Genomic DNA, 16,948 nt, shown 5'->3' on the forward strand with positions numbered 1-16,948 from the left:
GGGTAGGATGAAGGCAGAGGCATGGGTGAAATGATCAGCTGCGTAACAATTTCCTCAGCAGTCCAAGCCGGGAACTGTGAGCACAGGCAGAGGGCACTTACCAGGCTGTCACACTCAGCGCAGTTCTGGTACTCTGATTTCATTCTTCTGGCTACATCAGTTGCTGGAACTCCTTCTGAAGGAAGATATGCCCGGCAATAAGGGCAGGTCCATTATTGTTCTTTAGACTGGTAGCGATACAGGAACGGCAGAATCTACCCAGAAGAAACCAAGAATACATCACTCTCCTGAAAAGGTATAAAGGAGCCACCACTCTGTGTTTGTTTGTGCACACTGTATTTCACGGCACCTTTGCACGCTAGGAGCTGTACTACCAAATGCAATGTGCATTTGCATCCCTGCTTGGCAGACAGTCTCTTGCTTTCACATGAGACTTCTTGGAGTCACAACTCACTTCATGCACTGCATGCACTGAAACAAAAGAACACAAGTAGTGGAATAGAATTCCCATAAACAGAATGAAAACCATAACCCAAAGGATACTTAATGTGTTCTTTCTTTTCTTTAATTCTGGGGGGGAATTCGGGAGAAAATAGGTCTTTGCTCTGTGGGATTTTGTATGTTAGAGAAGAAAGTAGCAAGAAGTCAAGGAGGCAAAATACCATACATGTTATTATTCTGATAAACTAATCGTAATGTCTGGGCACCTGGGTGGCTCAGTCGGTTGAGTGTCCAACTTTGGCTCAGGTCATGATATTGCAGGTCGTGAGTTTGAGCCCCGTGTCCAGCTCTCTGCTGACAACTCAGGGCCTGGAGCCTGCTTCAGACTCTGTGTCTCCCTTGCTCTCTGGACCCCTCTCTCTGCCGCTCGCTTTCTCTCTCTCTCTCTCAAAAATAAATAAACATTTAAAAGTATTTTTTAATTGTTATATGCACACAAAGGATGCTGACATTTGCATTGTTCTTGAGGCATTTGCTTGATGTTTATGCCTGTCCAACATCCATTTCCTCTTTCTTGCAACAGCATCCTGATTTTGCTGTGCAGGAAACTACACCTCTTAGACACAATCTGGTGGGACCTCAGTCCAGGTGCCCACAATCCCCTGCTGAAGACAAGAGCACCTGGAATGGGCCAGACTCATGTAAACCCTCTCTCTAGAAGATGAACACTAAACAGACTGACATAAAGACCGATTCAGCAACAACTTGATGGGATCGTCCTGCTCTTTATTTGGAATCCCAGATCTGTCTAGATCCCTACCCTTTCTTTTTCCTAGATGGTTTGCTTTTATTGTTGTTTAGTAACTTTTTATTCGAAGTAACTTTAAACTTCGTACACTGGTGTTTTTTTTTAATTTTTAATGTTTATTTATTTTGCAGGACAGAGAGAGACAGAGCACGAGCGGGGAAGGGGCACAGAGAGACAGAGACACAAAATCTGAAGCAGGTTGCAGGCTCTGAGCGGTCAGCACAGAGCCCGACACAGGGGCCCGACCTACGAACAGTGAGATCATGACCTGAGCCAAAGTCAAACACTTAACCAACTGAGCCACCCAGGCGCCCCTTTTGTTTTTTATTTTTTTTATTTTTTATTTTTTTAATTTTTTTTTTCAACGTTTTTTATTTATTTTTGGGACAGAGAGAGACAGAGCATGAACGGGGGAGGGGCAGAGAGAGAGGGAGACACAGAATCGGAAACAGGCTCCAGGCTCTGAGCCATCATCCCAGAGCCCGACGCGGGGCTCGAACTCACGGACCGCGAGATCGTGACCTGGCTGAAGTCGGACGCTTAACCGACTGGCGCCACCCAGGCGCCCCTTAAACTTTTTTTTTTTAATTTTTTTTGTTTTTTGTTTTTTTATTTTTAACAAACTTTAAAACACTTCCAAGTGCCTTAATTCATTTGACCTTAACAAACCCCTAGGAAAGATCACTATTGCCACTTCTAGAAGAGGAAATTGAGGCACATCAGGGTTAAGTTACTTCTGCAAGGTCACAACTGTAGAAAGTACCTGAACTTGGTTGGTCTTAAAGCTGGGTTTTCCGACTCAAAATTCAAGTAACTGTTCTTTCAAGAGAAATTCCTACCAGAATCAAGAGATCGAAGTCCTCTGCTGTATTTTCCTTCTCTGAGCTTCAGGTGATTAACAGGTGATTAACTGCACGTTGTAAGGCACATTCTGCCCTTGCACTTCTTTGAGTTCCCAAGAAGTGGTTCTCAGAGTGTACTTTTGAAGGGTATTTATTTCAAGTGGTCCATATGCTCAAGTTATACTTCCTGACACATACCTTCGGTTCGTTTAATTTAGGAACAAGCGGATGATACTTTGTTTTTGTTTTTAGTCAACTAAAAACCTTCCCCTTTCCTCACAACTCACTTGAGTTTTATACCAAGACAAACAGAAGACTAATATTGGTGCCCCTGCCCTGTGGTGGACCCTAATAGACATGATCTCACCTAGCTCCCAGAGTAACCCTAAAATGCTGCTCTGCCTTTTCCTCATTTGACTGGAGGCAAACTGAGGTTTTCACAGAGGTGTAACTTGCCAAGTTTACACACCCTGAACCCCAGGTAGTTTTGGTCGGGGCTCAAAAGTCTGTGTAGAAGGTCTTCAACTTACAGTGGTTCCACTTACGGTTGTTTGACTATAGTGATGCAAAGGCGATACTCATTCAGTAGAAACTATACTTCAGATTTCGAATTGTGATCTTTTCCTGGGCTAGGAATATGCAGTATGATGCTCTCTTACAATGCCGGGCCCTCCCAGTCAGTCACTCAGGGAAACAACCAATACACTTAAAACCATCCTACACCCACATGACCATTCTGTTTTGCACTTTTAGTACAGCAGTCAATAATCATAGGAATATACAACACTTATGAAACAGGCTTTGTATTAGACGATTTTGCCCAACTGTGGGCTAATGTAAGCGTTCTGATCATATTTGGGTAGGCTAACAGGCTAGGCTAAGCTATGAGGTTTTAATACGTCAGGTGTATTAAATGCATTTTCGACTTACTTTAATTTAGGATGGCTTTACCAGAACAAACCCCATGTGAGTCAATAAAGAGCTGTAGTCCTTTTTTAAGTCATTCTCAGTTCCTCCCAGTGACCAGCAGAAGCAGCAACACTTTGAGACTGTGGGTGTACTCGTATAAACCAGTGGGCTTTACAGAGTACATTTCTATGGTCATTTTGTGGGTCTTGCAAGTGTTTTTGTAACTACAACTGATAACTACAATGGAAATGCCTAGGAGATATTCATGAAAAGTAGCACACTTCAGGCATTAAAAGAAACCAAGTCCCTCAACTATAATTCCCCTACATTATTTTTACACAATGATAGACGTGGCAGGAAACTCTCAAATGAGCATACATCGACGTTATTGCATTATATGAGAGAATATTCGTTGCAAATCTGGTAGGTCAGTCAATTAGTTGTCCTCATCTTAACAAAAGTGATTATTAAATGGAGAACACACATCAGGCTAAAGTGTTTTGGAACAAACTGACCTTGCTGGTTTTGAGTACATAAAAACCACGAGTTTTTAAAGTGTTACCAATAAGGAAATGAACTTGATCCCACTGCAACTTAAGTCTCATGTTTAGAGTGCAGAAATAAGATTGCAGAACTACTTAGTTCAAAAAGTCTGAGGTTAGCGGTTAGTTAGCCATTGGGCTCTGCGCTGACAGCTTGGAGCCCGCTTTGGATTCTTTCTCTCCCTCTTTCTCTGCCCCTCCCCAGTCCATCCCCAGCTCTCCAGAAGCATTCTCATTCTCTCTCTAAGATAAATAAAAACCTTTAAAAAAATTTTTTTTAATCTGAGGTTAAAATTCTCCCTTAAAGGTACAGTTATCAAATTCAAATCTTGTGAACTGGAGAATTTATAATCCTTACTCTAGTGCATTAGCATAAGACAGTATACAAGTGATCAAGCATTATATGAGTTATCTAATTAGAATCCATATGGGGATATTCAGGTTTAGGTAATGTGTGTATATATATAAGCTATGTAACAAGGCACAAAGCAAGATAACTCAAAAATGCAACCTCTTGGAAAGCAAAGTGTAGAACTATGTATATAGTATAAGCTATTTATAATTTGTAGATGTATAAAAGCATCTAGAAGGATAAAAAAAAAAAGAGAACATTTACCTACCCATTGGAGAAATGGGAACTGGAAAGAAGAGGTGAGTATGTGGTAGAAGGAGGAGATTTTCATCGTCGAATTTCAAGTTTAAACCTATAACCATATTACCTACACAATAAATGATTCTTTAAAAAAGTTAACCATTATAATCATTCAGGATAAATGGTCTGGTAGTTTTTTAGAAAACAAAATATATAGGCACCCTTTGGTCCTGCAATACCAAGCCACGTTTTCACTCAAAAGAAGTGAAAACATATGTCTATTTGTACAAGAATATTAATAAGGAATGTTTTCATAACAGCCCCAAACTTGAAATAACCCAGGTGTCAGCAACAAGAAAATGAAATAAACAAACTGAGGCATATTCCCCCAATGGAGTACTAGACAACAACAAATTACAATACACACAGCAATATGGATGAATCTCAAAGGCATACCAAGTGAGGAGTGCCCGGGTGGCTCAGTGGGTTAAGCGTCTGACTCTTGATTTCAGCTTCCGGTGATGATCTCACAGTTTGTGGGATCCAGTCCCAAGGTGGGCTCTGTGCCGACAGTATGGAGCTTACTTGGATTCTCTGTCTCCCTCTCTCTCTGGCCCTCCCCATGCGCATACTCACTCTCTCTCAAAATAAATAAACATTAAAAAAAAAAAAAAGATATACTGAGCGAAAGAAGCCTGACACAACAGAGCACATCCTGTATAAACTCTACTTATATGAAGTCCTAAAACTGGCAAAACTGATGTAGGGATAGGAAAAAACTCACAACAATGGTTGCCCATGGGGGATACATGGACAGGGATCGGCTGGCGATATGTGGACATGAGGGAACTATCTGGAGGTAACGAACATTTCTGTACCTCAATAGGGGTTATATCTAGGAGGTATTCATTTCACCGCAGGTGTAATTTACCCCGAAAAAACATAAACAAATACTGAAGTCTGGTTAGTACTATGTATGTTGAGAGAAGAAGGAATTGAGTGTGCTGATACTGTAATCTACTCTGAAATGTATCCAAAAGTAAGGTGGATCAATGATGGATAGGTATGTGATAAAATGAGATAAAAGCAACATAACAAAATTAACAATTGTAGAATCTAGTTGGTGGATATCTAGGTGTCACTGTACGATTTCTTCCAATTTAGCTGTAGGTGTGAAGTTCTTCATAATAAAACGTTAGGGGAAAAAACGTTAGGGAAAATTACCATCTTACTATGACTTAAAGTTTGTTCACTCCTGAGAAAAAGTTAGCTGTAAATTTAGGAAGGGAAATTTTTGGAGGATGAGAAACCTGAAATGTTTAATGGAACGTGAAGAGAAAAACATTAAAAAAAAAAATTTTTTTTTTAACGTTTATTCTTTTTTTTTTTTTTTTGACAGAGAGAGACAGAGCACGAGTGGGGAGGGGCAGAGAGAGAGGGAGACACAGAATCTGAAGCAGGCTCCAGGATCCGAACTGACAGCACAGAGCCTAATGCGGGGCTCGAACTCACAGACCGCGAGATCACGACCTGAGCCGAAGTCAGATGCCCAACCGACTGAGCCACCCAGGCGCCCCGAAAAAAACATTTTAAAAATATTTTTTAAGGACATCCAAATTCCATCTGAGAAAAGATTATGCTGCATTTATGCCTACTTAAATAAATTTCTTTAAGTTTATTTATTTTGAGGAGTACGTGTGTGCGTGCACAAATGCACATGAGCGGGGAGGAGGAGCAGAGAGAGAGGGAGAGTGAATCCCAAGCAGGCTCACAGGCTCCTTGCTACTAGCTTAGAGCCTGATATGGGCCTCAGTCTCACGAACCGTGAGATCATGACCTGAACCAAAATCAAGAGTTGGACGCTTAACCAACTGAGCCACCCAGGTGTCCTACTTAAATAAATTTAAAGAGCGCAAAACAATTTGGAATACAATAAAAGGTTGAAGAGAGAAAATTCCATAAGGAATTTTTATAACCATCGCTTTTAGCAAGAAAAGTTAATCCATGGTTATACAGAAGACTTTATGAGAGAATGCATAAATCTGCACAAACCTCCCTAGACCCACCCATACAAACATTCATGCACTGGTGACATTTTTAGTAATTGCTTACTATTGTCAGTTAGTGTTCGAGATGAAATCGTGGCAGTGCCGAAGGTCCCTGCTCTCAGAGTTCTAGAAATGGGAGAGAGGCAATAAGCAGGTAAACAAATAGACCGGCAAATGATAAATGCTTCGAGAAGAAAACAGTTGACAATAAAAATTGAGTGGGGCAGAGAGAGCATTTAGATGGGTGGTCCCTGAGATGATACTTGAAGGCACCACTCTAAGGAAGATCTGGGAATGGTTTTCCAAGCTGAAAACAAAGAGTACAAAAGACAGGGACGACGTTGCTGAGGTATAGAAAGCCAGCATGCTTGAAAGGCAGGAAGTCCCAGGGAGAATACCTGGAGATATGGGAAAGGGGAGTAAAGGGTCAGGAGACGACCATAAAGCCATAACTAAGGGTCATCGGAAGGCACTGGAGGGTTTTAAGAAGGAGGGTGATGCAATTTGACTTACATTATATAGATCACTTGGGGGCCCTGAAGAACAGATTACAGAGGTACAAGAGCCTCCTAAGAGTGAGGAGCTTAGGTTTAAGTCATTGGAAGAGTGAGTTCAAGAGAGGGGGATGGCTTAGACCAGCAAAAAGGCAATAGGACAGTGTAAGCGGACAGATTCAGAATTTATTTTGGAAGTGAGGCAAAGGGACTTATGACATACCAAATGACAACAAATATATGCCCTATTATAATAAGTAAAATGAGTCAAACACCAAAGAGTACTTATTGTAGGATCCCAAAACGTAGTTACAGAAAGCAGATGGGGTTGTTGGAGCCAGGGGTTTGGGAAGGGAGTTGTCTACAAACAAGGTGAAGGAGGGGGACGTGGGTGACTCAGTCAGCTAAGTATCCGACTTCAGCTCAAGTCATGATCTTACAGTTCATGAGTTCGAGCCCCACATTGGGCTCTCTGCTGCCATCTTGGAGTCCTTCAGATCCTCTGTCTTCTTCTCTCTGCCCCTCCCCTGCTTGCACTCTCTCTCTCTCTCAAAAATAAATAAAAATTTTAACAAAAATGTTTAAAAAAAAAAGAATTTGAAGGAACTTTTTAGGGTAATGTAATTAACTGTACTAGGTCTTGTTTGTGGAGGTAGTTATAGGATTATAGATAACTACCAAAATCCATCAACTTGTACACTGTGTGAATGTACTGTATCACCTCAATAAAACTGAAAAACAACACAACAAAACAAAATGCCCCAGTGATGGCACGCCTGGGTGACTCAGTCGGTTGGGCTTCTGACTTTGGCTTGGGTCATGATCTCGTGTTTTCATGGGTTTGAGCCCCGCGTCGGACTCTCTGCTGACAGCTGGGAGCCTGGAGCCTGCTTCTGTGTCTCCCTCTCTCTGTCCCTCGCGTTAATGCTCTCTCTCTTTCTCAAAGAATAAATAAACATTAAAAAAAATTTTTTTTAAATGCCCCAGGGACAATAGACTGGAACAACAACATTGCATTAAGAAGAGCACCGAAATACATACGGCTCAGAACCATTCAAAATCCTTTTTAAAAAAAAATTTTTTTACATTGATTTATTTTTGAGAAACAGAGTGAGGACAAAGCGTGAGCGGGGGAGGGGCAGAAGAGAGAAGGAGACACAGAATCTGAAGCAGGTTCCAGGCTCTGAGCAAGCGGTCAGCACAGAGCCTGATGCGGGGCTCGAATTCACAAACTGTGAGATCATGACCCGAGCCAAAGTTGGACGCTCAACCGACTGAGGCCACCCAGGCGCCCGAGAACCATTCAGAATCTTGCAGGCCTCCTTCCTACCCCACCCCAGGCACATAGTAGCTACTCAGTAAACTGAAATAACTAAATCACTTATGAGGAATGGATCAAAGGAGAATTTTCTGGGCAGGGCCCAACATTCCCATCAATAACACTGTTGTATCCTTCTGAAAGAACCCAAGGGATAGAAATGAACACAATAAGCGATTCCTATTTGTCTGCCCCCTCCCCACCTTCATAAGGTGGTTGAGAATGATCAATCATAAAAGACATAATCAGAATGAAGAGAAATTGGATGAAAGACAGAAGCTAAGGATAGAAGGCATTGTATTTTTTTTAAAACTACTTCAATGTTTTCAAAAATTCTGAGTGAGGGGCGCCTGGGTGGCTCAGCCAGTTGAGCGTCCGACTTGGGCTCAGGTCATGATCTCGCGGTTCGTGAGTTCAAGCCCCACACAGGGCTCGCTGCTGTCAGCCTGTCAGTGCAGAGCCTGCTTGGGATCCTCTGTCCCCTTCTCTCTGACCCTCCCCATTTGCGCTCTCCTAAAAATAAATAAATATTTTTTAAAAATTCTGAGGGAGTTGCCATTGCTTTAAAATCAGATCTTACAACTAAACCCAAATTTCTGACTTTTCGTGAAAAGCTAGTCTCCTCCAAGTCTGGACTCAATTCCCCTGTGGTCATGTGGGCTAATGCCCCCATCCTGTGGAGTACTCACCCTCCACATTCATTTACATCACTTGTTGTTTGCAGCTCCTGAAGAAATGAATTATGGATTCATTCATATGGAAATGACTCTAAGATCTCTGAAACCAGATGGAAACTTAAATACCCTGCTCCCAAGAGTTATTTTATTAACTCCTTGCTGTTTCCTGAAATTACGTGATTATCAATAAGACCCTTATAATGAAGAGGTCAGCAAAGCATTGTAGAAAACTAAGGAAAGGCTTGCTGAGGACACCGGGTACAATTATGTACCCAATCTCAAGAGGTAAAACTGAACCCTATGTATAGTAAGGAGGGAAGGGGTGCATTAGGGACTCCATGGGGTCTAAGGCTAAACAGGCAAAAGAAGTATCCAGACATCGTCCCAAATGGGACTCTGGAAGAGCCACTGGCAACATGAGGTAGATCTAACATTTTATTTCTGTTCTTAAGAAGCTGCCTCACTGTGGGCATGCCGATGGGAAGCTGAATGAAAATCTTGAGCGGGCTTGGTAAGCTTGAAAATGTGAATAGAATAAGGGGAATTGCTATTGTTATTCAAGGTGATAAGAATCTTAGGCTAAAACATTCCAGTGTAGGGCAATAACACGTACACACACCCACACACCCCCCACTCCCTCTTCACCTACAAGCATCAGCCTGGACAGGCCTGAGTACAGCTATTCTTAGAGCATAAACCCTCCAGCCACCCACTGCCCCTAAGATTTCCTTTGATGTATTTATGTATTCAATTAGGTTCCACTCAAAGTCCATCCCGGGAATGGTTCAGCTTCCAAAAACCTGACTCTGCATATCTCTATACCACATTATGTGTTGATTTAAAATTTAATCCCCTAGGGGAGCCTGGGTGGCTTAGACGGTGAAGCAACTGACTTCTGATCAGGTTGTGATCTCACAGTTTGTGGGTTCAAGCCCCGCGTCGGGCTCTGTGCTTACCGCCTGGAGCCTGCTTTGGATTCTGCGTCTCCCTCTCTCTCGGCCCCTTCCCAACTTGTGCTCTGTCTCTCTCTCTCAAAAATAAATAAACATTAAATATAAATAAATAAAATTTAACCCCCTAAAGAAAAATTCTATTTTTTTTAACTTAAAATCTTAGAGGGGTGCCTCTCGTTAACCTTCAAATGCTGTCCTCAACTTGCTGTATTTGACTGTCAATTAAATAGGGTTGGCTAAACCCATGCTTCAAACTTGAACATGGCTATCAATCACCTAAACATCCTATTAAAACAGTTCCCAATTCAGTAGATGTGAGATGGGACCCAAGATTCTGCAATGCTCCTGGTCCACGGGCCCGCAGCCAAGTTCTGAGGAAAATCTCGACATAAAACTCAATCTGCTACATTATTTAGGTTTTGTTTGTTAGAGAATACATAATTTAACAGATCACTAATATTTAATTTGCCTATGACAATACTAATGTTGCTAAGTAAACACAGAGCAGTCCAACCACCAGAGGAGGCATATTTCAGGCCAGCTTAATCACATCTTTCTGAAATTCTCAGTAATACAGGGACAGATGAGTAACCTCATAAAAATAATGGAGTTCAAAAACTATGATGGAACTGCTATCTGTTACTCAACTACATAGCATCCGTTGGCTGTCACTATAGAGTGGTTGTTCCTGCCTGAGGGACATTCACCAAAGTATTCAATCTGCATTTTATTTTAGACTCATTCATTAATTCAACTAATATTAAACATCCACTAAGTGCCAGACTTTAAGGAACAGCAATGTAGGAAGTAGCATTCTTTTATTAGAGCAACGGCTCTCCAGAGTGTTTGGACCTTGATGGTTACAAGAGATTCTAATCACCTGAATTTAAGTGATGCTTAACCCAAGCACACGGGGAAGAGGAATCATTCTGTATACGCTTGCTTTAACATCAGGGGTCTGGATGCTCATATTTAAACTTCCAAGTTTCATCTTGAAGTCAAATCACAGGTCAAATAATATGTCAATGATAATTGGCAATCAGTTAGGAACTTCCACAATATTCCACTTCTTCAATTCACCTGCATCTGCGCCCATTTAATGCTCTACATCCTGTGAAATGAATAAACTGTCCATTCTCCTAGCTAAGGCCAATCCTCCCTCCACTCCCCAATCCGGGCTTGTAAATTCCAGCACCTTCCTCCCACTCCAGGGCATTGCTTCTGAAATTCTCTCCTCTCCCATGAATGAGTTTCCCCCTCACTATTGATTCATTTCCATAACCATGTGGCATACACCATTTTTCTTCTCTTATAAGAAAACTCTCTTGATGCCACTTCTCCTTCCTGTTATTGTCCCAATTTCTCTCTTTCGCTTTGCCTCCCAACTACAACAAAGGAATTCCTATGCTTCTTTCCTCTAGCGCCTATGATCGATCATCAAACCACTCTAATTAGGCTTTGGCACCTACCATTCCACTGAAACTGCTCTTCTCAAGGTCACCAATAGCCTCCACATTACTAAATCCAGTGATCAATTCTCAATCTTCATCCCCCAGACCTTCAAGCATCACTAGATTCAATGGATCCCTCTTCCCTCCAAAGTGCTTCTTGCACTCACTTGGCCTCCAGGACACCAGATGGTTTCCTTCCTACCCCTATGGCTACTTCTTTTACAAGTTTTCTCTCTCTCTCTCTCTCTCTCTCTCTCTCTCTCTCTTTAATGTTTATGTATTTATTTTGAGAGAGAGAGAGAGAGAGCGCACATGCACAAGCAAGGAAGGGGCAGAGAGGGAAGGAGAAAGAGAATCCCAAGCAGGCTCCTCCCTGCCAGTGCAGAGCCCAATGTGGGGCTCAATCCCATGAACCATGCGCTCATGACCTGAGCTGAGACCAAGAGTTGGATGCTTAACTGACTGAGCCACCTATGTGCCCCTGATTTTCAGGTTTTCATGTCTCAGCTTCCAAATGTTGGTACGTACCACTGCTCAGTCCTTGGACCTCTATTCTTTTCTGACTACACTTACTCCTCAATAAATTCATCCAGTCCCATGGATTTATATCAAGGATATGTTTATGATTCCCAGTTTCATTTATCTACAGTTCAGATCTTCCTCTGAACTCTAGACTCATATATCCAATCGCCTATGCAACATCTCTTGGTTGTCCCAAACTTGGCCTGTCAGTTATGGAACGCCTGACCTGACCTTGTTCCTCATTCCACCTTCCCAGTCTTTCCTATCTCAATTAGGGCAACCCCAACCTTGGCTCAAGCCAAGCACTTTACACTCAGCCTTGACTCCTCACTTCCTCCCACACTCCACATTGAATCCATCTTGTTAGCTACACCTTCATACTGATCTAAAATTCCACCATTCACCACCTCCACTGTTCCCTTGCTGGTTGGTCCTGGTCTCTTTGCTGGATTATTACAGTGGCCTCCTAACTCACTCTCCCGGTCCTGCTCTTCCCACTGCAGTCCATTCTCAACACAGCAGCCAGAGTCATCCTTTTAAATCAGCTCATGCCATGACTCTGTTCAAAATCCTCATTTAGGGGCGCCTGGGTGGCTCAATTGGTTGAGCATCAAACTTTAGCTCAGGTCTTGATCTCATGGTTCAAGAGTTCAAGCCCGGCATTGGGCTGTCTGCTGTTGGCACAGAGCCTGCTTTGGATCCTCTGTCCCCCCTTTTCTCTCTGCACCTCCCCTGTTTGCACTCTCTCTTTCTCAAAAATAAGTAAACATTTAAGAAATAAAATAAAATAAATGTCCCACACCCCATGCAACTGCCCCTTACATTTTTCTCGAGCTGAACTACCTTCCTCACCTTCTAACTTCCTCCAAAAAAAGGTTGTTGAGACCCTGTTTATTAATAGTTCATGCTGAATTAAGTATAGAAATTGAGAGAAGTATTTTCAGAAGCTTGTATAGAAATCTGACAGAGTAATTTTATGTCTGTTGAGTATATTTAATAACTTTTAAAATGAGGGCTTGTGTTTTATGTATCTTTGGTATTTTTAAATTTCAGTTTCCCATAATATGTTTTTTATTTTATAAAAGTATTGGTCAGTGATGGGCTGAAAAACACAACAAAACAAACAAAACCTCAGTGGTTCTTTACAGCAGATAATTTGAGAAGCACTGCTCTAAATATCTTTAAATTGCATCTCTCCCACATACTTCCCATCCCATTCCCTCGCCTATTTTTTTTATCCTTAACACCTATCTCTATATGACAAGGGATATACTTAAAAAAAATTTTTTTTTAAATGCTTTTATTTATTTTGAGAGAGACAGAGACAGAGCACAAGTAAGGGGTAACGGGCAGAGAGAGAGAGGGAGACCACAGAATCCGAAGCAGGCTCCAGGCTCTGAGCTGTCAGCACAGAGCCTGATGTGGGGCTCGAACCCACGAGCTGAGCTGTGAGATCATGACCTGAGCGGAAGAAGTCGGACACTTAACCAACTGAGCCACCCAGGCACCCCTCAACCTCTTGATTCTTTTAGATAACTCCCTTAGCTCCAGCTCTGACCCTTCCCCAAACCCATTGTCCCAGTGCCTTTGGGATATTTCTATTTGGATATTTCCCTCTCAGACCACTGTACGCTCAACAAGCCCCATCACCTGTTCATTAACAACCTCCTGAGCTGAACTCTGTCCCCTTTTATCTGTTACTTGCTAAGGAGTTGCCTTCCACCCCTTTCTCCCCCCTTTATCATATCCAACTGGTCAACAAATTTCCTTGAATACTTACTTTAAATATAAACCAGACTCCCTTTCAGTTTCCTTTATACAGCTTCAACTTATCTGCCCCCTCCTCATCTACCCCCTCCCCCTCACCCACTGATAGTAGAAGATAAAGTAGAGGTAGGAAACCTTTCCCCCAACATATGTTTTAACAACTGATACAGAGATATGAATAGAGTCAATTTGAAATGACAGAGCATTAAAATAGAACTTCTTAAATTCAAGGCCACCAAAGGAAAAAGAACTAAGCTAAAAGAAAGGCTATCTGGGACATCTTGAAAATGTCACAGATCAATCTTTTATGGCCCGGTTTTATTCTAAAAGAAATATAAAGATAAGAAATAATACTGTTCGTGGGTTCTTGCTTTGTGGAATGACTTTAAAGGAAATAGAAATCCTGTATTGAGGCCTTATGATGAGCTACTTTTACATTTCTTAAAAATTCATAAAAATTCCATTATTCACCCTATTTTACAAATGAAGAAACAGTCAAAGAGATTCAGCAACGTGGTGGTCAGACTGCTGGTCAGTGGCAGGGCTGAATTTCAAATCAAGCCCACTGTTTCTACTGCATCACAATACGATTTATAAAGTGCTATGTACATATTCATTCAATGTATTTTTGCCATTATTAATATCTTGCTTGACTTGAAATAGGTTTATTTTATTTTACTCATTATTATTTTTTTTTTTAAGTAGGCTTCCACACCCAGCACGGAGCCCCACGTGGGGCTTGAACTCACACCCTGAGATCAAGACCTGAGCTGAAATCAAGAGTGGCACCCTTAAAGGACTGAGCCATCCAGGAGCCCTCTATGAAATCAGTTTATAAACAGAAATCAGCATACACAAACAAGTTCAAAAAGTTTGGAAATTAGCTTCCATATGGGATAATACAGACAGGTTTCATCTGCATTTCTTCATTTTCCAATCAAAGGTCAATGGAAGAGAGTAATTCATTTCAGAAATACAAATGGTGTTAACAGCACTCACAGTCTCCAGTGCAGAAGGAATTGGAGTTAACATTTAGAAAGTGGAAGGGGCCCAAGTAAATTTGCCAAAGGGAGGAATATGGAAATTCTGCCCACAGCCAGAACAATGGACATAGATTTGTCAAAACAAAGAACAGTAAAAGTGAGGGAAGGCCATTCCTCCAGCCCTTGTTGTGCTACTTCATGACTATTTTTCCAGTTGCTGGTTTCCTATTCAAACTCTAACAAAGAAAAAGATTAAACAAAAGATTTAACTTTTTACACCTATGTATTATCCTTCAGCAGAACCAAAACCCTGCGAACAGTAAGTTATAGTATTCAAACTCCAAAGGAGCGGGGGTGGATAGAAAACTATCCCCAATCAGATAACAATCTCCAATACCAAAGTCACCCAATTCAATTCAGTTCTACAAAAGACACCTTCAAGACTTGACACCCACTGTGTATCTTTGGGGCAACTTTAAAGTTTTAATGCTCATTCAGGCTACATTTAAATGTAGTTACCACAAGGTTATTACTGCCCTGAGCTAATCAATATATTATACCCTCACACAACAATATCTTGGCTTCCATCTTGGCCTTGGGGTTTATGTCAATGAACTATATCTGGACAGCTGAGAAACAACATCAGTAATCAGACAGGAGGTCAATTAGACTTGAGTTTAAAGTACAAAGCTGAAACAACAGGCCCTGAAAATGCAGCCACAAAATAATGCCCAGGGCACTCTTTATTTAAAACACTGTGTGGGCTGCATTTTTCTTCCTTGGCTCACTACTGGGCTTTTCAGTGGTGAAAACTGCTTCTCAGTTACTGGTCTATAGGTGTCAAGGACCACCTCAGTCCTTTTAAAAACATTTTGTGCACGTGCATTTATAATATGGTAACTTTTTTCCTGGTAAGCCAAAAACACTTAACTAGCCATTGGGGTATTATTGCCTTGGAGCTTCATCAAACTATAAACGGCCGGCCAAAGACATGAAGCGGGCTTCCGCTCTCTCTGCAACCACCCCCCATCCCCGCACCCCGACTCCAACAGGCACACACTCGGCCACACACCCAGGCAGCCACGGAAAGCAAGCTTCTATGTAAACAGAGTGAACGAATCCACAGATCCAACTCCTATTACTAGTTACTCAAGCACACGTTTTACATAGGGATTTTGCTTTTAAACTCTTCTTAGAAACTAACAGCAAGTTTTAGTTCCATGGTACCTGGTTTTTAAGACAGTTATTTTTATCTATACTTTCCGGCGATTTAGGGAAGCGCTGCGTAAGGGAGGGTAGTCTGCAAGCTCCCGTCACTTTGTGGCTGGGTTTTTAAACGGCTACACTCCAGGGCTCCGTGCTAACGTTCAAATCCCAGCCCCGCCCTGACAGGTACTTAAACTGTTAGGACTACAGAGTCACTTGGGCGTTCCAGTTTGGGTTGATCTTTCAGGGGCCTGAATGTCCGTGTTAGGAAAGGGAGGTGGGGGTGGAAGGATAGTTTGCTCAGATCTTTGTTTGCTCAAGAGGCTAGCCTCAGAGGGCGTTCTAGAACACGTGCACAAGCCAGCAAAACAAAACCGACCTGGGTTCTGCGGGGAGGGCGAGGGGGAAGCACGGCCCGATTAACTGAGTTCAGCGGGAGAAATGCTCTGCAGGAGCCCACTGCCTTGTGCCGAAGCGGGTGCTGGCTCTCCAGCCAACAGCACTTTCCCCACTTGGCAAGCCCCGGCTCCCGGAGGGTCCCGCTCCTGGGATCCCCATCCCTGGGGCTCTGCACCTGGGCTCCGGGAACAAGCAGCTGGGGTGATGGGGGGAGGCGCTGCAGAGCCCGCTTGTTAATGTTTTCGCCTCCTGAAATCCTGTGTCACCTTCCGACTGGTCATTTTTCCCGCGGCCCGCACTCGACGGGTCCAGGTGTCTCCCTGCGGTAGCTTCATTCGAGCGCTGGCTCCTGAAATCCCCCATGGCCTTCCCCCAACCTCTCCCTCTCCAGGGTGGGCGCGCGAGCCGAGCTCCCCCGGCACTTACACGTGGCCACAGCGGGTCCGGACGGGCTGGTGCAACACCTCGAGGCACACGGAGCAGTCGAAGGACGTGACGGGCAGCTCCGGGTCCCCCCTGCGCTCCAGGGCCCGCGGGGCGGCCGAGGCGGCGGCGGATTTGCCGCTATCGCTGCTAAGCACGGAGCCCATGGCTGCGTCTCTCGCCCAGACAGCTGCCAAGAGTTCAGTGCCTGCTGCCGGGTTGTTTTGTTGTCCTGCGGTAGAGGAAGGAAGTCCCGGCCCAGCTGTGCTCGCCGCCTCCCAGCGCGCCCAGCTACGGCAGCTTAGCAGCAGCCTCAGCCACGGCGCCCAACCTTCGTCTAGGGCAGAAGAGTGTGCGCGGCCGCGCCTGGAACTGGCTTTCGAGCGCAGCCTTAGCGGAGACGGGGAGGCGGAGGCGGCAGCCGCACCGTGCACGCTGCGACATCTCGTGCTCCTGGGAGAACTGAAACCTGAAACCTCAACTGCAGAGCTGAGGACCTGCGCTTCAGTGAGCCTTCCAGGCTATTGCACACAGCCTCCTTACCCAGTCTTGCAAGTTACAGAGAGTGCGGGC

At 43.3% G+C, this 16,948-nt stretch overlaps 1 protein-coding gene across 1 annotated transcript in view; it reads right to left on the minus strand.

The window, feature by feature from the left end:
* RNF125 (ring finger protein 125) overlaps positions 1-16,615 on the minus strand; it is a 38,823-nt gene extending 22,208 nt beyond the window's left edge. Inside the window, 3 exon segments of the mRNA XM_032595358.1 lie at positions 100-214; positions 217-254; positions 16,379-16,615. Coding sequence (XP_032451249.1) covers positions 100-214; positions 217-254; positions 16,379-16,542 — 317 coding nt within the window. The 5' untranslated portion in view covers positions 16,543-16,615.
* Between the last annotated feature and the right edge of the window lie 333 nt (positions 16,616-16,948).

This window comes from Lynx canadensis, chromosome D3, assembly GCF_007474595.2.
Source record: "Lynx canadensis isolate LIC74 chromosome D3, mLynCan4.pri.v2, whole genome shotgun sequence".
Taxonomy (NCBI): Eukaryota; Metazoa; Chordata; class Mammalia; order Carnivora; family Felidae; genus Lynx; species Lynx canadensis.